Here is a 24,868-nt window from a genome sequence, read left to right as displayed (position 1 = left end):
AGCACTTGGACTCCCGCCGCGGGTGGATTGTCCATTGTGGCTCGGCACTGCCCACCCGACCAATGACTTTGTCTCCTTTATCATCCAAATGGCATTGAAAGGAGATGGCGGAGGGACTCTCCGCGGTTATTTTGAGAGTCATTTCTGCCCCTCTTGTTGTCAAAAGTTTCTAATCTGCAGATGTGTTGCATTTGAATCTGTCAGCCATCATAATGGGTCTCGCAGAGAGTGCGCTGTCACTGGTGACAGTCACCAATGTCTTTCTCGCTCTTTTTCTCTACGTCATCTCGAAATTTGTCTACCAAATCGTGTACTACCGGTTCTTCCACCCGCTATCCAAATTCCCAGGTCCCTTCTGGGCATCCGTGACCCGTCTTTGGATTGCGAAGCAGAACTTGGCCGAGACGGAATATCTTACCTTTCATGAACTTTCTAAGACATACGGTAAGATTCTCGTGCGAGAGAGGGGTGATAAATACAGAGAAATAACTAATTGATTGCTTTTTATTAGGTCCTGTCGTTCGCATTACTCCCACATTGCTGCTGGTCAGCGACCACTCCAAGCTTCCCAAAGTCTACCAACGCAATGTGGACAAAACTGGACACTATATCACGGGTAGCTTCGGTGAGAATGAAAGCCTGTTCAACATGAGGTCCCACAAGACTCACGCAGTGTTCCGGAAACACGTTGCGGGACCTGTAAGTTCCAAAGGACAAAAAGTGATTCACGAGACGAGTGTTAACAATCAATACAGTATAGCTTCACCAATATCAAAAGTATGGAGCCAATGATCGACGCGCGCATCCGCGAATGGAGCGACAAGCTCAATGGCACTTTTGTCAAATCCGGCGAGGCTTTCGACTTTGCTTGGTGGGCAGTGTAAGTTTGGCACAACTAATTTCAATCGAATCTGGCTAACCTATTGCACAAATAGCTATATGGCCTACGACATCATCAGCGAAATTGGTTTCGGCGCTCCCTTCGGGTTTATTGAGAAGGGCGAAGATGTTGGTGGCCTCATCCAAGGTTTCCACGATGGCCTCCCTGCCTTCGGTTTCCTTGCCCGCCTGCACCCTTTTACATCCTGGATGAAGACAACTTTCATGAAGAAGTATCTCGTCGCCACTCCAGAAGATAACACGGGCATTGGTGTTCTGATGCGCTTCCGTGATCGGCTCATCAAAGAGCGCATCGAGGATATCAACAGTGGCAAGCCGGTCAACCGTGTCGACCTTCTCCAAAAGCTGATCGAAGCTCGTACCGACGAGGGCAAGCCTCTTGATTTGGAATATATTCGCGCAGAGGTTCTCCTGGTTCTACTTGCTGGAGCCGATACCACTGGTACCGCTTTCCAGGCCTTGATCCAATTCCTCCTATCCAACCCGGAATCATATGACCGCATGATGGATGAAATTGACAATGCGACACGCAAGGGACTTATCTCCGATATGCCCCAGTATGACGAAGTCATTGAGCACTTGCCATTCTTCGTAGGCTGTGTCAAGGAAACCATGCGTCTTTGCCCTTCTGCCCCGAACATTTTCCCTCGCTACGTCCCCGAGCCTGGTCTGGAGCTATATGGCAAGTTTGCTCCGGCGGGTACTGAGATCACCTGCAATCCGTATCTGGTGCACCGTGACCCGGCTTTGTATGGCGAGGATGCTGAGGAGTTCCGTCCTGAGCGCTGGTTGGATGCGGAGAAGGCCAAGTTGTACAACAAGTATAACTTCGCCTTTGGATATGGTTCCCGCGTGTGCCTGGGACGCGACATTGCGATGATGGAGCTATTCAAGGGCCCCCTGCAGGTAAGATCTTTCTCCCGTACATAGGCTGTGGCGTCGAATTCCTCATCTTACTAATTCTTCTTAGTTCTTCCGCCAGTTCAAGCCCGAGTCCGTGAAGGACAAACCGACTGCTCAATTTGTGGTGAAGGGTGGCGTTGGCTATTGGCGGGATGTATGGTTGACCATCTCCAAGCGCCCACAGGTCACTCCTCCCGTCAGCCCACAGTAGAAAAAGGGACGTCGCTCCAAATAGTTTTTCTTCAAAATATGTACAATTAGGTACCATTTGATCTTTTACAGAGAGTTAATACTTCCTAAAATTCTCGAATGGATAGCGGCTTCTTATTACTCAAACATATTTCAAGGTATGGACTCCCAGGCTGTACTACAATCGTTGACAACAAGGAAAATCGTACTGATACGTCTACACCCAAGTTGGAACCAATTGCCAAATTTAGATGAAGGCCAAAATCAATGCTATTTATTGTAACCATATATAAAGCAAATCTGCATATCATCTGAAACATAAAGTGCGGAGTGAACCGAGACGAGCAACTTTTTCAAATCCGTTGGAAGAGAGAACCGTTTGTAGAAAACAGAAGTGCATTGATACCGAAAGGGAATCGTACGATTTAGGCAGAGCCATCACCCATAACAGCAGCCTTAAGACCAAGTCAGTATTAGAACAATCGGGATCAAATTTCAAATCATGAAAAGGAGTTCCAGGCATGACTTACTCTGGCGACGTGGTACAGAGGAGTGATTCCAGTCCAGTGAATGAACTGCAAGAAGTTAGCAATCCGTTTACCCAAAAGAGCCAAGGTCGAATACATACCTGGTTAACACCCTGGCCAGTAAGAACCTCAAGTCCAGGGATAGTCTTCCAGCCCGAGTCGGAAGCGAGCTGCATCAGCGCGGTTACTGAAGGCTTGTAGGCCATCTCAAGAAGAACACGGGGCGACTGGCCCTCAGAAGACTTGCCAATGACCGTGCCGTCGACCTGCTGGGCACGCTCGAACATCTTGCATAGAGTTTCACGCATGATTGGGTCGATGGGCTTATCGGCAGGGATAGTGCCGATGGCGACTTGGGGCACAGTGTCTAGCTGGCTGTGGTTGTCGACAACACGGATGTTGTAGCTGGTGGGGAAAGTCGAAACCATTCCCTCAAGCTTGCTAGCAGTACGACCGATAACGTATATGGGGGAGAAACCCATGTGGTGCAGGGCGAAAATGGCAGCACGAGCGGTACCACCACCGCCGACAACCACGGCGCTCTGGGTACCGTTGGAGCCGTAGACACCATCGTTACGCAGAGACTGAACCATTCCTTGCCAGTCAGTGTTGTAGCCGACTAGACGAGGGGCCGCATTGCCGTTGGCGACAGGGACAATAGTGTTGACGGCGCCGATAATCTCGGCCTCTTGGGCAACATCGTCCAGGAGTGGCATGATGTCCAGCTTCAAAGGGATGGTCACAGAGGCACCGCCAAAGTCGGGAGCGTGGATAAATTCCTTGACGTCCTCAACATTGGTGGTCTCTAGGCGGCCGTAGCTGTGGGGAAGACCCATCTCGCCGAACAGGGTGTTGTGGAGGGCAGGTGAGCGCGAGCCAGAGACAGGCGAACCGAAGATGGCGAACTTCTTGGCCTTAATCTCACCCATAAGCGACAGGCCCCTGCGGATTTCAGTCGCAGAAAGTTGACCGGGAGCAGCCTTGAAAGGAAGGCTAGGGTGGGAGACGGGTGTCATGAAACCGTTAAGGATGCGACTGAGCTGGCCAGTGTCACCCATGTTGATGGCGATCAATGGGGTTTCGTGAGCCTCCTCAGCCCAGTTCTTGAATTTCCGCAAAGCGGTGTTGTCATCCAGGGTTTTGGCGACACCAACCAGCTTGATTATATCACCATACTCCAGGGCACGGTTGTAAGATGGAATCCAAGACATGTTGGACCACGAGAGCTTGCCTTGAGGGTCGTGGTGAGAGGCAATAATCTTCGAGTGACCCTTCATCTCAGAGACGGAACGGAGGAGCTCATCGGGGAAAGCAATCTCAAGATCAACAAACTCGCATCCCGAGCGGAACGCCAAACGGTAGAGCTGCGCGGCAGCTTCATGGGCATCATCGGGGAAGCGACCACCCTGGCTCTTGGTACGGATGGTGAAAATGAGGGGAATCGTAACACGGCGGCGGAGGAAAGACATTTGCTCGGCAACAAAATCCACGGAGGGGATATCGTTATCCGAAGCCGGATCTTTCAAGAGATCGACCCGCAGTTCCACGGCATCAGAGCCAATACAGGCCTCGCTGAGGATCTCACCACATTGGCGCAAGTCGGGTAGAGTCAGGGAGGCGAAGAAGGAGTGCTTCTTCTTCTTGATAATGCTGAGATTGTCCTGTTGGCCAGTGACAACCCGCATGAAGCGTTGGAAGTCTTCTGAAGCCAAGGCAAGCTCTGTGTTGTTGGAGTGTTGGCTGTAGTACTGAATGTTGCTGCATTCTTGGAACCAGGGCTTGCGACGCAGCCATACTCCCATCATATCCTCCACATAGGCAGGGCGAAGCTTGTCAATCTGGAGGAAGTCCATAACTTGCTTGATATCACGCATAATAAGGAGAACATTACCCTTGTTCTTGTGATAGTCAGCGAGGAGTTTACGGGCCTCGGGCATCTCAACTACACCGCCACCGCAGGCGAAAACATAGCCGGTAGGTCGGTCTTTCATAGCACGCTGAAGTACGGAAAGCTCCGCATCGCGGAATCCTTGCCAGCCACGCTGTTTGATCATCTCCGGAATGGTGATTCCCTCAGTCGTTTCTAACTCGGTATCAAGATCGATGAAAGGTCGGTCGAGGCTTGATGCAACCCAGTTTCCGGCGGTGGTCTTACCAGCTCCACGCATGCCAATGATGAAGACGGAAGCACTGCTTTTCTCCTCCTGTGTGGAGGTAGCCAGCTCCTCTTCACTCAGCTCCTTGCCGTCAAGCTTGACACCGAAAAGTTGCTTCATAGAGTCCCACCAGCCGGGCCATGTCTTTCCAACACACTCCTTCTCGAGAATGAGAGTAGACTTGGGGGCCACAAGTGACAAGACGCTGAAGCTGAAGGCGACACGGTGGTCGTCGTAGCAGAAAACGCCGCCGGCGGGTTGACGGAGGGTAGACCGCTCAATGCCGTCGATCTCAATACCATCGTCGTGTTCACGGCAGACAACACCGTACTTCGCAAGCTCATCCTTCATAGCCTTGATTCGGTTACACTCTTTGACGCGCTGGTTGGCAATTCCGTAGATACGGGTGGTGTGGTTTGAGCCATCGCCACGGGCGACAGCGGCGAGAACAGAGGCAGTTAGAAAAGCATCAGTCATAGGCTCCATGTCCACGTTGGGCAGCGGCCGAAGAATGCCGCTAGTCGGGCCAGTGACAGTGGTGGAGTAATCGGTTTGCTCAACGGTGCAGCCCATCGGCCTTAAGACGTCGACCGCAAAACGAGCATCACCCTGAAGAGACTTAGAGCCAATGTTAGGAACGGTGCAAGTGGTACCGCTGATGGCTGCAATGGCAAGCGGATAAGTCGCAGAGCTTGCATCACTCTCGACAACATATTCGGCAGGGTTGACATAGTGGCCCTGGGGAATGTGGTAGGTGTGCTCCTCGGTGGTGGACTTCTTCACGTCAATACCGAAGGAGCGCATCATGGCGGTGGTCATGTCAATGTAGGGCTGGGATATGGGCTTGCCTCCGACCAGCTTCAGAGTCACAGGCTCCTTGGCATAGGGAGCACACATAAGCAGTGAAGAGACGTACTGCGAAGAAACCTTCGCAGCAAGATTAATGCTACCTCCGGCGAAGCCACCGGAAGCTCCAATTTTGAGGGGCAGGCTGCCCTTGCTCTCCATATACTCAACACTAGCACCATTGACGGTCAGAGCATCAACAAGGTCGCCGATAGGCCTTTGCTTCATTCGGTTGTTACCGGTAAGGACACTGGAGTCAACGGTGCTCGGGGTAGCAAGAGTGGCAACAGTTGTCAAGAAACGGGAAGCGGTTCCAGCGTTGCCCAAGTACAAGGGAGACGGACTGGCCGTGATATTACCTCCCATGCCGTTAACGACAAGAACTTCACCCTCCTCTTCCCAGGAGAAGGTGGCGGCTCCCAGTCGCTCGAGGGCGTTCAACATAACCTCAGTGTCATCGGAGTGCAGAAGGTTCTTGATACGGCAGGTGCCCGAGCCCAATGCAGCGAGAACAAGAGCGCGGTTGGAGATACTCTTAGATCCAGGAGGCGAGCAGGTCACATTAAGAGTCTTGGGGACGCCGGGGTGTACCTCGACGCTAGGTGCCAGAACAACTCCAATATCTTCGTTGGCAACGACACTAGCCTTGGGTTCGTGGGTGCGTCCAATCGCTGACAGAAGAACGATCTTCTTCTTGGGTCCGTCATTCTTCTTGTCCAGGGCCATGTTGAAGATCAACTGATCCACTGAGCAATGCTTGCCAGCTGTCAATTTCCTCACACGAGAGTCCTTCATAGAGGTTGGAAGGCCGTAGGCGGAGATGCACTTGACAACACGGGCCACAGCAACGCCCTTCAGGATGCCCAGGTGTCGGGCAAGCTCGGCCTCCTTGACCATACCAATGGCAACGCACTCGCCGTGGAGGATCTGTGGGGTAAGAATGGCTTCAATAGCATGGCCAATGGAGTGTCCCCAGTTCAGAAGATTGCGGAGACCACCTTCACGCTCATCTGCGGATACAACAAAAGCCTTGTGGCGGGCAGAAGCCAGAATTCTGGCCTTCAGGATATCGCGAATGCCGTCAAAGCGGCCTTGGCCAGGCTTAGCCTCGCCACGAACAGCATTGAGGATCAGGTCCGCATTATCTTCGAGCGCGGTGAATTCTTCCTCGCTCGAGATGGCGGCTGTCTTGATAACTTCGGCCATGCCATTGATGAACTCTCGGACAGGGAGTGTCTCCAAAAATTCGAGATCAATGTAAATTCTTGACGGTTGCCAGATGGAACCGATCAGGTTCTTACCCAACGGCGTATCAATGGCTGTTTTACCTCCAATTGAGGAATCCACCATGGCGAGGAGGGTGGTGGGGACTTGCACATAGCGAACTCCACGCATGTAGGTCGCCGCAATGAAACCAGTCAAATCACCAATCACTCCGCCGCCCAGGGCGATAACGACAGAGTCGCGACCACATGGCGGGTTTTGGCTCAACATCCAATCTTCAATGTCGGCTTTGGTCTGGCGGGACTTCGAGCTCTCACCGGGGGCGGCATTGTAGACCAACAGGCGCGGGGCAGGGTTGACTGAGGCGGCGGCGGTTTCGAATGCTTTTTGAAAGCTTGGGGTATAGATGGATCCGAGGTTGGTATCGGTAATGAGGACATAAGTCGTGGAGGGCAGGCCGGTGATCAGGTCCTGGGCCACATAGTTGCGCCACAGGCCAAAATCCGCGACGATGCTCTCCCGGCCCAAGATACTGATCTTGGTGGGCTCGGTCATGATGATGGACAGGAACGGTGTGATTTCGATATGTGCAATTCCAGTTTCCTGCTCAATTCATTCTGGGAATTTTAGTGTTTGGCTCTTTTTGGAGGGAGGGGAGGATCTTCGGGGAGTTGGGCTAATTCCTCCCCCACAATCGAAGTTGAAGCTAACGATTGTATGCAAGGCGCGCACCAAGGAGGAATTGAATGCCAGCTCTCAGCCGCAGAGATGAGCAAGAGAACGTACCTGGGACTTCTGCACCGAGAGTCAGCGTAAGACCTGGCAAAATGCGACCAGCCAGGAAGATGCTTGGAAGTAATGACTATGACTGTGACTGAGTCAATAATTCTTTCCCCCTCCCGATCTCGCGGCAGTTCTCTCTGACCGCCTTCGGTGAGTCAGTCCAGCTGAGCCACTAGCACATCCACTATTACTAGACACATATGGAGGAGCACTCTGTAATATTGTTTGTTTTGGACTTGCTTTTTGTGATGCCTCAGCTGGACTTGTCGCTGCTCGTCCTATTGACCGCCCCTCGCATATGCGTGGCTGAACCTGTCACTATTTTACAGCCCTCCCGAATACATATACTTCCCCCATTGGTGAGCTACTAGTGCCTACCACATCTCTCTGCAGGATCTATTGCATGAGATGCAGGAAGCCAAAAAATACAAAGACTAGAAAGAACCTCCTTGGAAAAAGCGTCCTGAATCGAGTGCGAGGCAAATAAACATCTTATGGTCGTATAATTTCATTTTTTTGTACATCTCGCAGGAAAAAAAAGAACCAAACGCCAATTCTCCTCAAAACTCCTCCTATCCAGTCACGAAAGATGTTATGAGGTACATATCATGATGTAGCGACGTGTGATAGAACGAGAAAAGCTCTCTGTCTCATCAGCTATCACTACTAGTAGTGGCCGCCTCCCCGGTTTCCACGGTATCGGCCACCACCACCACCGCCGCCACGGTAGCCACCCCGGCCCCGGTTGTCATGAGAACCATAGCCACCGCGGTGTCCACCATGTCCATGTCCATAGTGATCCTGCTGGTAACCCTGATTATATCCATACTGGTTGGACATGCCACCACGTGGGGGTCCGGGTGGTCCTCTTGAGTAGTCACCACCGCCTTGTCCAGGGGAACCCATCCCGGAGCCATGTTATTTTGTTGGCCGGGCATGAAACGGGGGTCGAGATGGGCAGCAAATGGGTTGGGACGGCCGGGTCCTCCTTGGTTTCCTCCACGGTCCGATCCGTAGTCCATCCGTCCACCGCGGCCGCCTCCCCTGAATGGTGCGCCACCGAAGGAGCGGCCGGAGTTTTGGGCTCGGCCCTTGACGGCACGGACATCGGCCGAGTTCAGCATGGGTGTAGCGAACTTGACGCCTCGAAGCAGCATAGATTTGTGAACATGTTCGGATTTCGGGATGGTATAATCGACGCTGTCAATTTGTTAGTGAGCTGATTACAGTGAGAGTGGAAAGTAACTTACGTGAGTGATCGATCATCGTCGAGGCTGGGCATGCCATATTCCTCCAAGTCAGACACCAGGGAGCCATGGGGAATATATGTCTCACTACGCTCGACAATACCAGCTAAGCCCTCACTCACTCGCATGTTCAGGTTGTACTCTGCAGGGCCGGGCTTCTTGGAGTAGAAATTGCCGACGAGGTCTTGATAAAGCGGATGTTGATCCGACAACAGAAGCACTTCTGTGCCATGAGTGTTGCGGTTACGTTCATCATCAGAAAGAAGGGGGTATTTCTTCTCCATGGCAGCAAGTAGGCGTTTCTCATCAATGAAAGGAAGCAAGATCACACCCTGCCAAGCAAACTTCTTGCCATTCAGATCCAATGGGAAGTCCTCGGGGTAGAAATCAATGATCTCACTGTTCGGATCGCTCATGAGGTCGTGGAATACCTCGGGTAGGGCGTGGTTAGATGATGCCGGCAGGACACCCATCAGCTGCTCAAACGGCTTGAACGGCTTACCCTTGTCGAAGCTGAGATCCATATCGGCAATGTCCACGAAGTCCGCGGCAAATGGGGCATAGTGGTATGGGTAATACCAGGTCCACGAAGGGCAGCCCTGGAAATAGTATAGCAGAACCCAAGCGAGACCTTCGGCATAAGCGCGAGCAACCTTGTGGCGGAACTCGTGGTCCTCAGGATCGACACCGAATTTCTGCTCGTAGTAGCGATCAGCGAATCCAGGCTCCCAGAGGCGAACGGTATCCTCTGGCATCTCATCCTCCTTCTTCTTAGGAGGGGGTGGAGGAGGGGAGTCTCTGCCCGGGGTTCCAGATTCTCCGTCCTGTTCGTCGGCACCGTCAATCTTTCGTTTCCCAAGAACCGATGGAGATGTTGGCTCCTCATTGCCATTCGATGCTTCTTCGGTTTGGGGGTTGCTGGAAGCGTCCTCGGTACTAGTTTCGTTTTGAGGGCCCTTCATGAGTTTGCTCTTCAAGACAGCAGCAGCACTTTTGTTCTCCATATTGGCACGGTAGACATTTCCACGGTTGCCGACCATGCTTTGAGTCATCTCTCTGTTCTCCTTGGTCAGGTGTCCTCGAGCAGGAGTGATCAACTCCAGGGCTGCGGGAGGAGCATTATCGATGCCGCCAGCACCACCACGAGAGCGGTTACCCGGCGCATTATCATGCGGTGGGGAGCTGCGTCTCCGCTTGCTGGCACGCTCTTGATTCCGAGCTTGGTCTTGTTCTTTGCGCCTCCTGTCGTTGGCCTGCTTTCTTTCATCTGCCTGACGACGACGAGAGAAAATCGCACTTTCTTGTTTGGCCAATCCTGCCAAAATGAGCTGGGCCCTTTTCAGATCGACGTGTCCATCCTGGGTGAGATAGCCTCCCATAGCAGGAATATTGTCACGCCAAATAGCGATGAGAGTGTCAATGCCGTTCTCACGAATATCCAAGGAGGGCAGATGCGGCAAGAAATCGTTTCCGACGAAGAAACACATGAAAACCCAGTCATCGAGCGCGCGCTCAATATCGAACGGGAACGGCTGCTGAGGGACATGCATTTCAACGGCCAGATATTCTCTCAGAACCGAAACGTGAAGCCAAATAAAAGGCTTGAGTGGCGCAGCGTGTTGCTTTTCATCGAATTCTCCACTCTTCTCCTTTGCTTTGCCGGTACATTCCTCGGCCTTGTGTCCAGGTTGTCCGCACAGTCTACATGTCCGGGGCTTTGACTCTTGGAAAAACACATCCTCACGGAGAATTCGGAAATGAGGCTCATGAGTCGCGAGACCCAACATGATAAGATCGGCATCCTAGTAATTCAGAATCAGTAATTTGCAGGTATGTGTTTGTGACAATAAGTGAGGCTTACCAAACCATAGAAGACATGACGGGTATTTGGGTCATGCTCTGGTGATGCACGCTGCGAGCGCACGAATTCCATAATCTTGTGCTCACCTTCTCCAGGAACAGTAGCATCTGAGATGATGATTTTCATCTAAGATCGTTAGAATGCATGATACATAGTTGAGACGTAATAAATCGTGTCTTACCTTCTCCCAAGCTGGGTCAGTGTTCAGCTTATAGGCGATCCAGTAACGTAATGATGCGGCGAGTATGTTCATGAACGGGGTTCCAGGTGTAATGACATTGCTGTCCCAGGTCTTCTGAATCACCTCCTCCTGCATGACTGCGTCGCCGCCCTTCTTGGCATTTTGTCTAGCAAGCAATTTTTGGAGCTCTTCTTTCTTCTCGTCGTTTTCTCTAGCTTCTTGGGCGGACCGGAAGCGTCGGGCACGCTGCTGGTTCATCTTGGCTCGGGGAGCAACACCATCTAAGTAGAAAAACAGTATGTTAGTATACATCAGACTCCAACTGTGTAATTAAATAAAATTGCGCGAAGTCTAGATTTGCACGTACCGATAGCGATCATGAGGAGCTTTCTCGGACGGACCATATTGACCACTCGATCAGTATATCTGAAGACCTCCAGCATCATCTCTTGCTCGTTCGCGGGGGTGGGCGTCCTTCCGGATGGGTACAAGGATGAACAATGCCGTTCATATCGAGGTAGAGATTGTCCATTTCCTCGCCGTTGGGGTTCGGGCGCGTAGTATCGACTGGAATCGGCTCTCCATCCACCTCTTGCGGAAGCTCCTCAATCACCGAGGAGATGATCTTGGGGTACTTGTTGGAAAGCCATCGGAACAGCGCGGGGACACCCATATTGATGATGCGACTGTGGGTTAAGCTTAAAGTCTTGTCAAATTGTCAAAATTGGCGTTGCGCTCGAATGCGGTATGTTGCAGACGCGATAGGCCTGATGACGCGCACGGAATGTCTGTAGTTCACAGATAGTCTGTGAGTTGAAAACCGGGATCGCAGCGGCTCTCGACGACTTGCGAAATCGGATCAAAGAAAAAGTAAGCCCCTCGTCAAGGAGATCGCGGCGCAAGTTGGGAGGGTTGCGAGATAAAGACCAAAAAGTCTCTGCGGCGAAGGTGAATTGTTTCCGGGCGGTCGGGGGAGACTTTGAGCAGTTCCGGCCTTTAACCCCCCTTTGGTCATTCGTCGGGAGGACAGCTTTACTGCAATCAGCTCTCTGCCCTCGGGGCGTCCACCTTTTACCTTCTTGTTCTTCACTCTTCGATGCCTATTGATTTCTACCTCGGTCGGAGGTGACCATGAGATTACGAGCTAGCTGCGATGTTTCGAATTCTTGAATCGCAAGCTCCGGCCAAACAAACGGCTACGGACACAATCGAGGTGCTCAGCAACAGACTGCAGAGTGCAACTTTGTTGGAGGATCGGCGGGCTGCTATCCAAGGTCTGAGAAGCTTTGCGAAGCTCTATCCTGCGTCGGTAGCCTCTGGAGGCCTACGGTCGTTGATCAGTAGTCTTCGCAATGACGGCGAGGATGTTGAGACCACCAAAGTGGTCCTTGAGACCCTGCTGATGCTCTTTAATCCTGATGAGAATAGCGTGGGTGCAATTTACAGCATTGAACGCCATAGAGTTATGCTAATCACTGTCCATATAGCCCGAAGCATCAGATGAAATAGCTCTTTGGCTGGCGGACGAATTCACCCAGGTAGGGCACTGCTGTGTGCATACCTAGTACCCGAGACTTATGCTAACAATGGAGACAGCGACAGGACAATATTACGATCCTTCTAGACCTTCTCGAAACCAAAGACTTCTATTCTCGACTATATTCATTGCAATTAATGTCCCATATCAGCAGCGCCAGACCCGAGCGAACCCAAGAATGCATATTTACGGCGCCATTGGGAATTTCCCGGCTTGTCAATGTACTTACAGACACGAGAGAGCCTGTCAGAAACGGTATGGATCATGTTGTCTTAATTCGTTGTTGACATGAAGCTAACAACCATATCTGTCAGAGGCCCTCCTCCTCCTTATCGCCCTCACCCCCGCCTCGGAAGAACTACAAAAGCTGGTGGCATTCGAAAATGCATTCGAAATCCTTTTTTCGTTGATCGAAGCGGAGGGTACTTTGACCCATGGAACAGAAGTGGTTGAGGATTGTTTATCCTTGCTCGCTCATCTACTGAGATTCAACGTTTCGAACCAATCATTCTTCCGTGAGACTGGCTGTGTGAAGAAGTTAACGAAGCTTCTTTCCGATTGCGAACAAGAAATGGAGAGTGGCGACGAACCTGCGCCAGCATGGGCCCTCGTTCATCGAGACAAAAATGTTTGGGGACTATTGGCGATCATTCAGCTATTTCTGGTTCGTGGCGGTGTTGGGACACCCGCCAATCAAACAGCTTTCTGGCAGCATGGTGTTACGGAGCAGGTCCTCAGTATAGCGTTTGGGCAGAAGTTCAGCGTCAATGTTACATCAAAGGTAAGGCTTGCGTGGGCATCATTTTTGTGCTTTGCTAACCCCATCTAGGCCCTCTCGACTTGTGCCGATCTCATTCGAGGGAACTCACCTTTGCAGGAGAGGTTCGGGGACATTGAGGTGTCATGGGGATCTCGCTCGCGGGACGACAAAGCCGCCAACGGACATGCGGAGCCAGAACGTATCAATGTCATTGAGGCTTTCCTGAAGCTCAGTCTTCAGCCCTCGCCCAACAGCATGTTAGATGCCCGCCTCGCAGCGTGCGAATGTATGAAGGCTTTCTTTGCTCATCACCCCGGAATTCGGATGCATGTCCTCAGGCGTGCAATTGAAGGACACGAAAGCGGACAGGATCGAATTCCAAACATCCTTTCGGTATTGCTCATAGCACCCGAATCACGAGGAAATGCCGACCCGTACCAAGTCTGGATGGCTTCTGTTTTGATGTTCCATTTGCTGTTCGATGACAACGAGGCAAAGGCCACTGCCATGAAAGTGACCGAGGGCGATGCTGAGAGTGGCGAAGAAGTTGTCACCAGTGTTCAAACTGTGATTGGGAACTTGATTACAGGTTTGCAACGTGGCGACGATGAACGCATCACTGTTGGCTATCTGATGTTACTCTGCGGTTGGCTTTTCGAAGACCCAGATGTTGTGAATGATCTGCTTGTGGAAGGAAGCAGCATCCAGACCCTTTTGCAAGAGATAAAGCACCAGAGAGCTCCCAGTAAGATAATGCCGGGACTCTGTACTGTTCTCTTGGGAATCATCTATGAATTCTCAACCAAAGATTCTCCCATCCCCAGAGTCACATTGCATAAACTGCTTCTCGAGCAACTTGGGAGAGAGCAATATATTGACAAAATCACTAAACTGCGGGAATGTCCTTTGGTTCGTGACTTTGAAGTTTTACCCCAGACCTCCGCTGGGCAAGTCGAAGGTGGGCTCCCTGAGGTCTTCTTTGATCGTTCTTTTGTGGAATTCCTCAAGGACAACTTCAGCCGGTTACTCCGGGCCATCGACCGTGAACCCGGATTCGAAATCTCGGTCGTTGCCAACGGTGTTGAAAAAGGTGTATCCCGTGAACTCGTCGACAGTCTGCGTGCGGAACTGGAAGACCGGAGCCAAACAGTCCAGCAGTTGGAGTCGGACCTCGTTAATGTTCAGCGGAAGCTTGAGCAGGAGCAATCGGATCATCGCAAGTCGAAGGAATCAGGGTCTATGGAGGCGTCCAAGTCCCAGCAATCCCAACAGTCTCTTCGATACGCGCATGCGCAAGAGCTATCTAGAGTGGATGAACAGCACAAACAATCGAAGAACGAACTTCTCAAGCAGCATAGCGAACAATTACGTGCTATCGACAACCAGCTAAAAGAAGCTTCAGCGGAGTACGAAAGAAAGAGCGCGAAGGTGAAATCGCACCACGAACAAGAAGTTGCTGGTTTACAGAAGACGATCCGTGGCTTGGAAGGAGAGATCTCAAAGCTTGGCGATAAATATGCAGGCGAGGTCGCGCAGTTGAAGAGAGCTATCGGCGAACGGGAATCGGCGATCACTCAATCCAAAGACAGCCATGCTGCTCAAATTTCCGATCTACACCAAAAGCTCCAGGGTTTAGAAGCCACTCTTTCATCGGCCAACAGTCAACATCAGACCGAGACTGGCGGCCTTCGAGCTTCGATTAAGATATTGGAGTCACAACTGGCCACCGTCAAGTCCGAACACGAAGCCGAGACTGCTGACCTTAAAAAGGCTCGACAGACCCTGCAGTCTGATCTTGACAGGGTCCAAAAGTCCACCGAGAGCCTCGAAGCTGCCCAGGGGCAGCATGATGCAGAGACTGCTGATCTCAAAAAGACCATCGAAAAGCTGCGGTCAGACTTGGAAAAGTCCCAGGGTACCACAAAGGACCTTGAAGCGGCAAAGGGCAAGCAGGAATTTGACGCAGCTGGGCTTCAGAAGAAGATCAAATCTTTAGAATCAGAGCTCGACAAAGAAAAGAAAAACGCTGCTCAATCAGTTAAGACCGCCAAGGGACAACAGGATTCCGAAACTGCTGAGCTCAAGGAGACGATAAAATCTTTAGAATCGGATCTCGACAAAGAGAAGAAAAACGCCGCCCAGTCACTCGAAACCGCCAAGGCACAACAGGAATCTGAAACTGCTGAGCTCAAGAAGACCATCGAAACCTTGCGATCAGAACTAGACAGCGCTAAGCAAAAATCTAATAAGGATAGCCAGTCTGCAAAGGACCAGCAAAAATTCGAAGCGGGAGATCTTAAGAAGACCATTGAGACTTTGCGTGCAGATCTCGAGAAGGCACAGCAAAAAGCGGCCCAAGAACTCAAGACTGCCAACGGAGAATTCTCATCGAAATTGTCTGCGCTCGAGACACGTACTGCTGACGCTGAACGCAAGGCGCAGGAGGTTGAGTCACAAGCTCAAAAGGCCACCCAGGACCTGAAAGATGCGCAGGCCAAGCTTGAACAAGCTCAGTCCGAGGCCAAGGAGAAGGAGGAGGCCCGTCAAGCTACCCAGACGGAATTGGACGACCTGCTGATTGTATTTGGCGATCTGGAGGCTAAGCGGACCGAAGATAAGGTATGGCTACTATCATTACTTTTGGGGAACTGTCTAACATCTTCTAGCAACGACTCAAGGACCTTGGCCAAGACATTTCAGAGGACGAGGATGATGATGAAGACGACGATGACGAGGAGAGTGGAGACGAGTAGATGGTTCTGTGTTCAATCCGTGTATAGCGAAACCCGACTTGTCAATTTCGAAATACCATTTCTTCCTGTGCTTGACCACTGCTTTACATGTGTATACCATTACAAAATCCGAATGTTTGCTACATAATGTGCATTGTGGTGCCTTTGATACATCAGCTTGTATATGTTGCCAGAAATAGGAGGCGGTGAGCGGGGAGGGGTACGCAGGGCGCACTGTGGCTGGCAAAAAATGTCCAATGGCGGGGGTGACTCACGCTTTCTTTGACTCTCCTTCTTTCAAGATTGTCATTCCACTCGATATCGCAACATCACCATGTCGATGGACTTCCCTGCCGAGGAGGAGATTGTTCTCCAACGGTGGAAAGAGATTGATGCCTTTAGGCGCCAAGTCGAGCTCTCAAAGAATAACAAACCATGGTCCTTTTCAGATGGTCCTCCCTTCGCGACTGGAAAGCCTCACTATGGCCATCTTCTAGCTTCCACCATTAAAGATATCGGTACGTAGGGCGTCACTTTATCTCTGTATATTACTAATTGTGCGGTTATAGTTCCCCGGTACTGGGCAATGAAGGGATACTATGTCGAGCGGCGGTTCGGCTGGGACACCCACGGCGTCCCCATCGAGTACGAGATCGACAAGAAGCTCGGCATGTCCGGCCTCCAGGCAGTTGAGAAGATTGGAATTGAGAAGTACAACGAGGAGTGCAAGTCCATCGTCATGAAGTTTGCTGGCGACTGGAAGGTCACCATCGATCGATTGGGTCGTTGGATTGATATGGAGGACAAGCCGTATAAGGTAAGTCAGCGGTCTTCAATATCCCGTGGCATTTCTCGTACTATTACTAACTTTGATTTCTTTCTTAAATAGACCATGGACCCCACGTTTATGGAATCCGTTTGGTGGGTCTTCAAGCAGGTACATCGACGCATTCAAAAGCACATTTTCAAGCAGAGATTAACTCGTCTTCCTAGCTTTTTGAGAAGGATTTGGTATACCGAGGATATCGAGTGATGCCATACTCGACTGCGCTTGCGACTAGTGAGTGACTTGAACAATCTGGAAGCAGGTGCATTGACTAATTTCTCTTTACTTTTTCCTAGCTCTGTCCAACTTCGAAGCCTCTCAGAACTACCAGGATGTACAGGACCCTGCCGTTGTGGTCAACTTCCCTATCATTGGGCAGGAAAATACCTACGCCCTGATCTGGTCTACTACTCCATGGACGTGCGTGAAGCTCTCCCATTGCATACGGCACAAATGCTAACACAAAGGCAGTCTCCCCTCCAACATCGCCATTTGTGTTCACCCCGACTTCGAATATATCAAGGTTTTCGACGAGGCGAGCGGTAAGAACTATATTCTGCTTGAGTCTTTGCTCCGAACCCTCTACAAGGACCCCAAGAAGGCCAAGTTCAAGATCGTGGATCGCATTAAGGGCTCAGACATGCTGGGATGGAAATACGAGCCCCTCTTCGACTACTTCTACGAAGAGTTCAAAGACCACGGTTTCCGCATTTTGAACGATAAATATGTCACCGCGGATGATGGTGTTGGTCTTGTCCACCAGGCTCCTGCCTTTGGTGAGGACGATTACCGGATTGGTTTCGAGCACGGTGTGATCAACGACAAGCGTCTGCCTCCCAACCCCGTTGATCCGAACGGTTGCTTCACTGAGGAAGTCCGGGACTTCGTGGGTCAGCACGTCAAGGCCGCTGACAAGCCAATCATTAAACACCTCAAGGCCACCGGCCGCCTCGTTGTTGACAGTCAGATTACTCACAGCTACCCATTCTGCTGGCGATCCGATACTCCTTTGATCTACCGTGCTGTGCCTTCATGGTTCGTGAAGGTCACTCCCATCATCCCTCAAATGCTCAAGGGCATTGAAGACTCCCACTGGGTCCCCTCTTTTGTGAAGGATCGCAGATTTGCCAGCTGGATCAAGAACGCTCGTGACTGGAACATTTCTCGCAACCGTTTCTGGGGTACTCCCCTGCCCATCTGGGTCTCTGATGACTACAAGGAGATTGTCGCGGTTGGCTCGGTCGAAGAGCTCAAGAAGCTGAGCGGCTACGAGGGTGAGCTTAACGATATTCATCGTGATAAGGTGGACCATATCACCATCCCCAGCCAGCAAGGCAAGGGTGTCCTCCGCCGTGTGCCTGAGATTTTTGATTGCTGGTTTGAGTCTGGTAGCATGCCTTATGCCTCTCAACACTATCCCTTCGAGAACAAGGATCAGTTTGAGAAGAGCTTCCCCGCTGATTTCATCGCTGAGGGTCTGGACCAGACCCGTGGTTGGTTCTACACTTTGACTGTTCTTGGTACACACTTGTTTGGCAAGCTTCCCTTCAAGAACTGCATTGTGAACGGAATTGTCCTCGCAGAGGATGGTAAGAAGATGTCGAAGAGACTTCAGAACTACCCTGATCCTTCTTTGATCATGGATCGCTATGGTGCGGATGCGCTGCGTCTTTACTTGATCAACTCTCCAGTTGTCCGTGCTGAACCTCTGCGTTTCAAGGAGAGCGGTGTCAAGGAGATCGTTAGCAAGGTTCTGTTGCCTATGTGGAATAGCTACAGGTTCCTTGAGGACCAAGTGAAGCTCTTGAAGAAGGCTTCCAATGTCGACTTCGTTTTCGACCCCAAGGCCGAATCCACCAACACCAACGTCATGGATCGCTGGATCCTGGCCAGTTGCCAAAGTCTTCTGGTGTTCGTCAACCAAGAAATGGCTGCCTACCGCCTGTATACTGTCGTCCCTCGTCTGTTGGGCCTGATTGAGAACACTACCAACTGGTATATTCGGTTCAACCGCAAGCGCCTCAAGGGTGAGAATGGCGTTGACGATACTCTGCACGCCCTCAACACTCTTTTTGAAGTCCTCTACACTTTGGTCCGAGGTCTTGCTCCCTTCACCCCCTTCCTGACCGACAACATCTACCAGCGCCTCCTCCCTCACATTCCGGAATCGCTCCACGCCGAGGACCCTCGCTCTGTCCACTTCCTTTCGTTCCCCGAGGTACGAGAGGAGCTTTTCGATGAAGTTGTTGAGCGTCGGGTCGCTCGCATGCAGAAGGTTATCGAACTTGGCCGTCTCTCTCGTGAGCGCCGCTCCATTGGTCTGAAGACTCCTCTCAAGAGCCTTGTGGTCATTCACCAGGACCAGCAGTACCTGGATGACGTCAAGTCCCTAGCGTCATATATCGAGGAGGAATTGAACGTCCTGGAGCTTGTGCTCTCTTCTGACGAGGCCAAGTACAACGTGCAGTACAGTGCCAATGCCGACTGGCCTACTTTGGGCAAGAAGCTAAAGAAGGATGTCCAGAAGGTCAAGAAGGCTCTGCCCAACCTGACTAGCGAGGCCGTCAAGGCCTTCGTCGCCGAAAAGAAGATTCTGGTCGATGGTATTGAGCTCGTGGAAGGCGACCTCGTTGTTAAGAGAGGCATCAAGGAGAATGCAGGCGCTTCCAACCTGGAGATCAACACCGATGATGATGTTATGACCCTTCTCGATTCTGAACTGCACCCTGAGTTGGCGGAGCAGGGTATTGGCCGTGAGATCATCAACCGTCTCCAACGCCTGCGTAAGGCCGCCGGACTGGTCCCCACGGATGATGTCAAGATGGAATACACCGTGTTGGAGGATAAGGACTCGATCGGCCTTGCTAAGGCATTCAAGTCTCAGTCTCAGGCTATCGAAAAGGCTGTTCGTCGTCCGCTTGATGAGCGTGCGGTTGTCAATGGCAAGGCTCCCAGCGCCGATGAAGAGGGAACCATCGCACAGGAGGAGCAAGAGGTGCAGAACGCTACCTTCCTGTTGCGCCTTGTGAAGCTGTAAAGCGCTAACTTAAATTATGAAAATTTTGCCTCTGTGGATACTCTACTGCATTTCTGGTTGTTAGAAAAGAAATATCATTTGTGTTATAAGATCAAACCTTCATATAATATCAATCGGCTACAATAAGGCTCCACCATGGTCAGTCACTGGCGCGACCGCACATTGCCGCCTGATGGAATTCAAGTTCAGAACTTGAATTAATCCTGTTTGAGGAACCCACAAAACCGAGGTTTTCCTAGTTAGTATACCGGGTTTATTAGCTAACCTTTTGGTAACATTTACGGCAGTAATTTGACTAGTACGTAGCTGATTTATTTCCCAGTGACTAGCTGCTGGGTTAGGAGATCTTTAGTGATCGAATTGGTAAATTGACATCATATGGTACATTTTCGTATTATACAGGAGTTAAGTTGGCATCCAAGTGCATCGTGATATGGTCGCTGCTGAGTTCAACCCTTCTTGGATGCGGCCTGTCGGAATTAGCCGGTGAATGACTATATCAATATCTCATGGACTTACCAAAACGCAATCCTTGAGCTTCATAAACTCTTTAGCACACATATCCTTGTGTACAGAATTGTAGTCTGTGACTACACACTTGCCATATGCAGCAGCCTACTTGACCTGTTAGCTCTTGTTCATCTTATGTAGAGTGGGGTTCGTTGATACAGACCTGAACCGAGCATTGAGCAGTGGCTCTGGCAAATTTCTCAACTGGACGGGTCTTTGTCGGCATTTCGGCCAGCAGTATGGTAATGATGACCACGCCTCGAGCTGGGGGTTGTAGATTGAATAGTCGACAGATTCAAGACCAGAGCTGCATGGGGGGAATCCTCCGGCGCCCAGGAATGTTACCTAATCATCACGTGCACCCTGGCATGTTTCTGTCGCGACCACCAAAACAATTCGGATTCGCAGTCCATGGCGCCGGATTGATTCCCCAATTTATTTGCTATTGCTATTCCTTTTTGGTTCGATCGCAGACTAGTCTCTGCGCATGTCTTGTTTGATCGGGATTCGCCCGCCTTCGCCATGATTTGTTTGGTCCGTCGTCTTTATGACCCAGATGCGACAAGCGCGCTTTAAATCGCGAATTTTCGATGCCTCCGATATCCTCGCAGCGACGCGCCTCAACCGAAGAGAACTCGTCCCTCTCTGACGATGGTATGTAATTGCCGCTTCTACCCGAGCCTCAATCTCGGAGTCTAACGTCTTTCTGCGACCTAGATGTCGGATTCCTTTACCAAGTTGTCATTCGCGCCGAGAGCCACCCCGAGGTTCAACAGCTTCCATTCCGAGCCCTGTTCGCGGCATATGATGAGGTTATTCTCGAACATGGCGTCAATGCCGATCCGGGCCATACGTGCCTGCGATTCCTATTCAAGATGGGAAATAAAGATGCGCTAGGGACGACACTCTTCGACAAGTTCGAGAATACACTCCAACGAATGGGAATCGTGATTGAACTGGGAGACGACGCCTCTACTGGGATCAACGAAACATTTGAAACTGGGCAATACTCATTTGAGGGCACGCGCAGCCAGGCCGGCGAGGACAGTCATATTCCTAAGACGAATGGGGTTCCTATCACGCCTAGGAGACGCGCTTCATTTAATACAACGGTAGATATTGGCGAGGATGTGACCCAAAGAAGCTTCATCGAGCGCCCGAGCTCTCGTTCCTCTATGTCACGACTTCAAACTGGGAAGCCCGAATTCGCTACACCCAGACTGTCGCCGAAACCTAAAATTCAAAGTTACCAAAATAGGTCACCGGATCGCACGGACTTGATTGCTCAATTTTTAGAAATTGGCAGAGGTCTGATCAGTCGATTTGATAATGCGCAGAACAAGAAGGTGGAAAGGGAAGACCCACCGCTGACCAACGGAGTAGTGGCACGTTCAGCTGTCAACCATGACCGTTCTAAGAGAATTGCAGCGGCTTCGAAACCTCAACGGTCATCTTCCATGAGCTCAGCAGACAGTTTCCAATCGGATGATTCCAAATCTGCTGTGTCACAGACCACTGAACACGATGCTTTCCTGAAAGAAGAAGCTCCGCCTGAGCTTCTGTATCGCCCCCAGCTTTCAGATCTACTCCGGGATGCGTCTACTTTCAATATGTATCGCCAGCGGGCTATATGTCGTCGGATTCTCCCGCAATGGTTTAGAGGGGCGTTGAAGACACGGCAAATTCGTGAAAAGAGAGAAACCATTGCGATAAATCATGATCGAAACACTCTGCTTCGACAAGCATTTGAGCCATGGCGCGCTATCATTCAGGACAAACGCCACACAGCCAGAACTGAACGCTTCTTCAAGCATCTAGATGAACGCGCTAATAGAGCTCGTGATCTTTACCTAATGACAAAGGCTTTCACGCATTGGGCTCAGCTGACATCCGAAGAGGTCGCCCGGACATCGGCAGCCCGGCAGCATGTCTTGAGTATCAAATATTTCAATGCCTGGCGTGAGATAACTGCAGTCAACGAACTCAAGGCTCAGCGCTTCGCATTGCGGAAACCTTTCAATAGGTGGCGGAAGAAAATGACCGACCTCAAGGCAGCGGAAGCCCAGGCTGTAACAACCCACAACGACAACCTTCGACATACTTCTTACTGGCAATGGTTTTGGGGCTTTTGCGACCGCCGTGCTCCTGAATGGTATGATAATCGCCTTAAACGGCGTTCGCTACTTTACTGGCTTCGCAACTTTCGGACCAATCGAGAACGAGACCACGAAATCGACGTTCGTAACAGACGCACTGCGCTAGGATCTGTTTTGCAAGAATGGTCTCAAAGGTCTAGAATTATGGTTTCGGCACATCAGCAAGCTGAAAGCATCCAACGCCGAGAGGCTCTTAAGGAAACATTTGATGAATGGAGGATACAATCCCAATTAGCTCCTGCTGCTTCCGGTGTCTGCAACATGGTGGACACTAGGATTCTTCGGAATGCCCTTTCGCGGTGGGTTTCAAAGGCCCGAATGGTTGAGCAAGCGGAAGATATGGACCGATACCGACTCCAGCGTAATTCATGGACAGCCTGGAACGATACCTTGCGTTGCCTTGCGCTTCAGGCTCGAATCGCTGAGCGACTGAAAATGGAAGCCATCTACAAGTGGATTTTGATGGAGAGATACCAACTCATGCGCAGGATACATGAACAGCGTATCAAGCGCGAGATTTTCTCTCGCTTTGTGACGAATACGAGAGATACATACACACGACTATTATTCCATGCGGAAAGTCACGAAGATAATCGGGCCGAGGATTTGGTAAGGTCTAAGTTTGCGATTTGGCGAGATCAACTGTCGATCCAACGCGAGCGGGAATATGCAGCTTTTGAGTTCTATGCACCACGCTTGGCTCAGGAGTCTCTTATGGCTTGGAGATCGAAGCATCAGCAGATCGTCCAAATGGAAGGCTGGGCTTCTGACGCGGAATTCTACTTTTTGATGAAACGATCCACGAAACGTTGGCACCAAGCGACATTGGAGTCCTCCAAACGCCGACGGAAGGACGCATATGCTAAAATCAGACGAAAAATAAAAGTCAATATAGCGTCTAAGGCATTGTCAACTTGGTCATCTAAGACACGGGCTGTCGTGGACCTGGAGGAACAAGCCGAAGACGTCAACAGAACGAAGCTACTGGGCGTTGTGTCTGTGATATTCCGAGGATGGCATGGGCAAATGATCAAGAGATTCTCGGACTACCAGGCAGCGGATAGGCACTATTTTAATCAAATTGCCTTTGATCAGCTCATACAGATGTCAGAGACGTTCGTGATTCGCCGTGAGATGGAGGACCAAGCGGACTCAGTATACCGCTCTCATATCCTGCGCCAGGCGGGCTCGGCATTCCGCAAACTCAGCCTCCGCATTTTCCAGATGAGGAGTACGGTTGAAACAGCGGAAGCAATGAGAGAAAGAAACCTTCGAAAGCATTCGCGAGCCCTATTCCGTGACTGGGTGGATGAAGCTCGTATCAAATTGGAGGCTCGCGACTCGGCAGGCCCTGCCTTAACGCCTGCGCGATATTCAAGCTTCGAAGGAGGTAGTCGCCCTGGGTCTGCTTTATTTGATCCATGGTATCAGAACCCATCAGAAACGCCATTCAAGATGAGTGATTTCACGGCAACCTCCCAGGAGCCAGTCTCTGCGGTCTCCGCAAGCCCATTAGCTACGCCCAGCTATCTGACATCGCCATCCAAACGAGCGGCCCGGGCCCGAGCTCTTGCCCAAATGTCCACCACCCCAGCTACACCTCTCCACACACCTTTCGCCAGTCGTCTCCTGCGCGCTTCTAATTCCGCCGCCCAAACAGCTTCATCTTTTCGTCCCCGAACCGGTCGCCGAACCTCGATTGGGACCAGTGTTCGGTTTGTAGACGAAGAGCTGCCCGAATCCCCGACGGATGGCCGCAGATCCGCAAATCGACGACCTTAACTTAACCTCTTCTTTCCCGATATATGACGACACTCCATCCGATTTTCTACTTTTCACAGCACCTGTACATCAACGACCATTATATCACTGTCTCTGCGATGCTTGCGTTCAAGCTCTTTGTTTCATACCATGCATACTCGGCGTAGAATATGGGGAAGGAGGAATGGGGGCATTCTGTTTGAGTAACAGCCCATACTAGTACGTACTTTCGGTACATACATGAACTTGAATGAATATGAGCAACATTTTTCTGTCACCTTGAATCTTCTGTGTAAACCTTGGAATATATGACCTGTCCTGCCCATGTCGCGTTGTCAGAATCTAGAACTTGAAGTAGCCCTGGTCAACTTGAACTTACCGGAAATCACTACTAGTAGTAAGTAAAGATAAACTCGTTCATAGTACAAACCCAGTTCGCCGAGTATCCAGACATTCTTGCTCAATTTATATAGTGGCAGGTGATTGCCGTTTTGGTGGTTGCACTGAGTGGAGCGAGCGTAATCGCCCGCACTCTTCGGACCCGCTTGGATCTCCCCTGCGCATCATCAACCACCCCCAGCACCTGATCAGTAGCATTGTCCCTTGTTTCTCCTTGCACCCTTGATCTCACTTACCTGCAGGGACTCAACCGCTCAGCCTGGCAATGGTGTGAAGCTTCGCGCGCAACGAGCGTTCCCCCCCTCCCCCCCTCCCTCCCTCTATCCAACCCGC

At 51.0% G+C, this 24,868-nt stretch overlaps 7 protein-coding genes across 7 annotated transcripts; 4 read left to right on the top strand and 3 right to left on the bottom strand.

Annotated features, from left to right (window-relative positions):
• Positions 1-212: 212 nt before the first annotated feature.
• On the top strand, positions 213-2,014 carry N7509_007329 (cytochrome P450; the record flags this gene model as incomplete). The annotated part of the gene is made up of 5 exons (XM_056631966.1): positions 213-444; positions 512-699; positions 756-880; positions 936-1,806; positions 1,871-2,014. The coding sequence occupies 5 exons, from the start codon at positions 213-215 to the stop codon at positions 2,012-2,014; spliced, it is 1,560 nt and encodes a 519-aa protein (XP_056487517.1).
• A 403-nt stretch (positions 2,015-2,417) lies between these two features.
• N7509_007328 (pentafunctional protein ARO1) lies at positions 2,418-7,300 on the bottom strand (the record flags this gene model as incomplete). Its single annotated transcript, XM_056631965.1, has 3 exons — positions 2,418-2,447; positions 2,523-2,567; positions 2,621-7,300. The coding sequence occupies 3 exons, from the start codon at positions 7,298-7,300 to the stop codon at positions 2,418-2,420; spliced, it is 4,755 nt and encodes a 1,584-aa protein (XP_056487516.1).
• An 881-nt stretch (positions 7,301-8,181) lies between these two features.
• Positions 8,182-11,490, bottom strand: rat1 (5'-3' exoribonculease Dhp1; the record flags this gene model as incomplete). The annotated part of the gene is made up of 6 exons (XM_056631964.1): positions 8,182-8,728; positions 8,779-10,577; positions 10,637-10,762; positions 10,818-11,098; positions 11,185-11,263; positions 11,317-11,490. 6 exons carry the CDS (start codon positions 11,488-11,490, stop codon positions 8,182-8,184), a joined length of 3,006 nt encoding a protein of 1,001 aa, XP_056487515.1.
• Positions 11,491-11,970: 480 nt separating this feature from the next.
• On the top strand, positions 11,971-15,867 carry N7509_007326 (uncharacterized protein; the record flags this gene model as incomplete). The annotated part of the gene is made up of 6 exons (XM_056631963.1): positions 11,971-12,246; positions 12,305-12,355; positions 12,414-12,609; positions 12,669-13,135; positions 13,184-15,733; positions 15,781-15,867. The coding sequence occupies 6 exons, from the start codon at positions 11,971-11,973 to the stop codon at positions 15,865-15,867; spliced, it is 3,627 nt and encodes a 1,208-aa protein (XP_056487514.1).
• Positions 15,868-16,180: 313 nt separating this feature from the next.
• Positions 16,181-19,709, top strand: N7509_007325 (isoleucine--tRNA ligase ILS1; the record flags this gene model as incomplete). The annotated part of the gene is made up of 6 exons (XM_056631962.1): positions 16,181-16,364; positions 16,416-16,663; positions 16,736-16,783; positions 16,840-16,906; positions 16,969-17,092; positions 17,144-19,709. The coding sequence occupies 6 exons, from the start codon at positions 16,181-16,183 to the stop codon at positions 19,707-19,709; spliced, it is 3,237 nt and encodes a 1,078-aa protein (XP_056487513.1).
• Positions 19,710-20,158: 449 nt separating this feature from the next.
• N7509_007324 (uncharacterized protein) lies at positions 20,159-20,445 on the bottom strand (the record flags this gene model as incomplete). The annotated part of the gene is made up of 3 exons (XM_056631961.1): positions 20,159-20,179; positions 20,229-20,324; positions 20,383-20,445. The coding sequence occupies 3 exons, from the start codon at positions 20,443-20,445 to the stop codon at positions 20,159-20,161; spliced, it is 180 nt and encodes a 59-aa protein (XP_056487512.1).
• Positions 20,446-20,809: 364 nt separating this feature from the next.
• Positions 20,810-24,157, top strand: N7509_007323 (Sfi1 family protein; the record flags this gene model as incomplete). The annotated part of the gene is made up of 2 exons (XM_056631960.1): positions 20,810-20,873; positions 20,937-24,157. 2 exons carry the CDS (start codon positions 20,810-20,812, stop codon positions 24,155-24,157), a joined length of 3,285 nt encoding a protein of 1,094 aa, XP_056487511.1.
• Between the last annotated feature and the right edge of the window lie 711 nt (positions 24,158-24,868).

Source organism: Penicillium cosmopolitanum (genome assembly GCF_028827165.1).
Source record: "Penicillium cosmopolitanum strain IBT 29677 chromosome Unknown utg000008l:1.0-4398992.0:1.0-4402845.0, whole genome shotgun sequence".
Lineage (NCBI taxonomy): Eukaryota > Fungi > Ascomycota > Eurotiomycetes > Eurotiales > Aspergillaceae > Penicillium > Penicillium cosmopolitanum.
The sequence above is the reverse complement of the archived record's forward strand: the minus strand, read 5'-3'. Positions and strand labels throughout refer to the sequence as shown.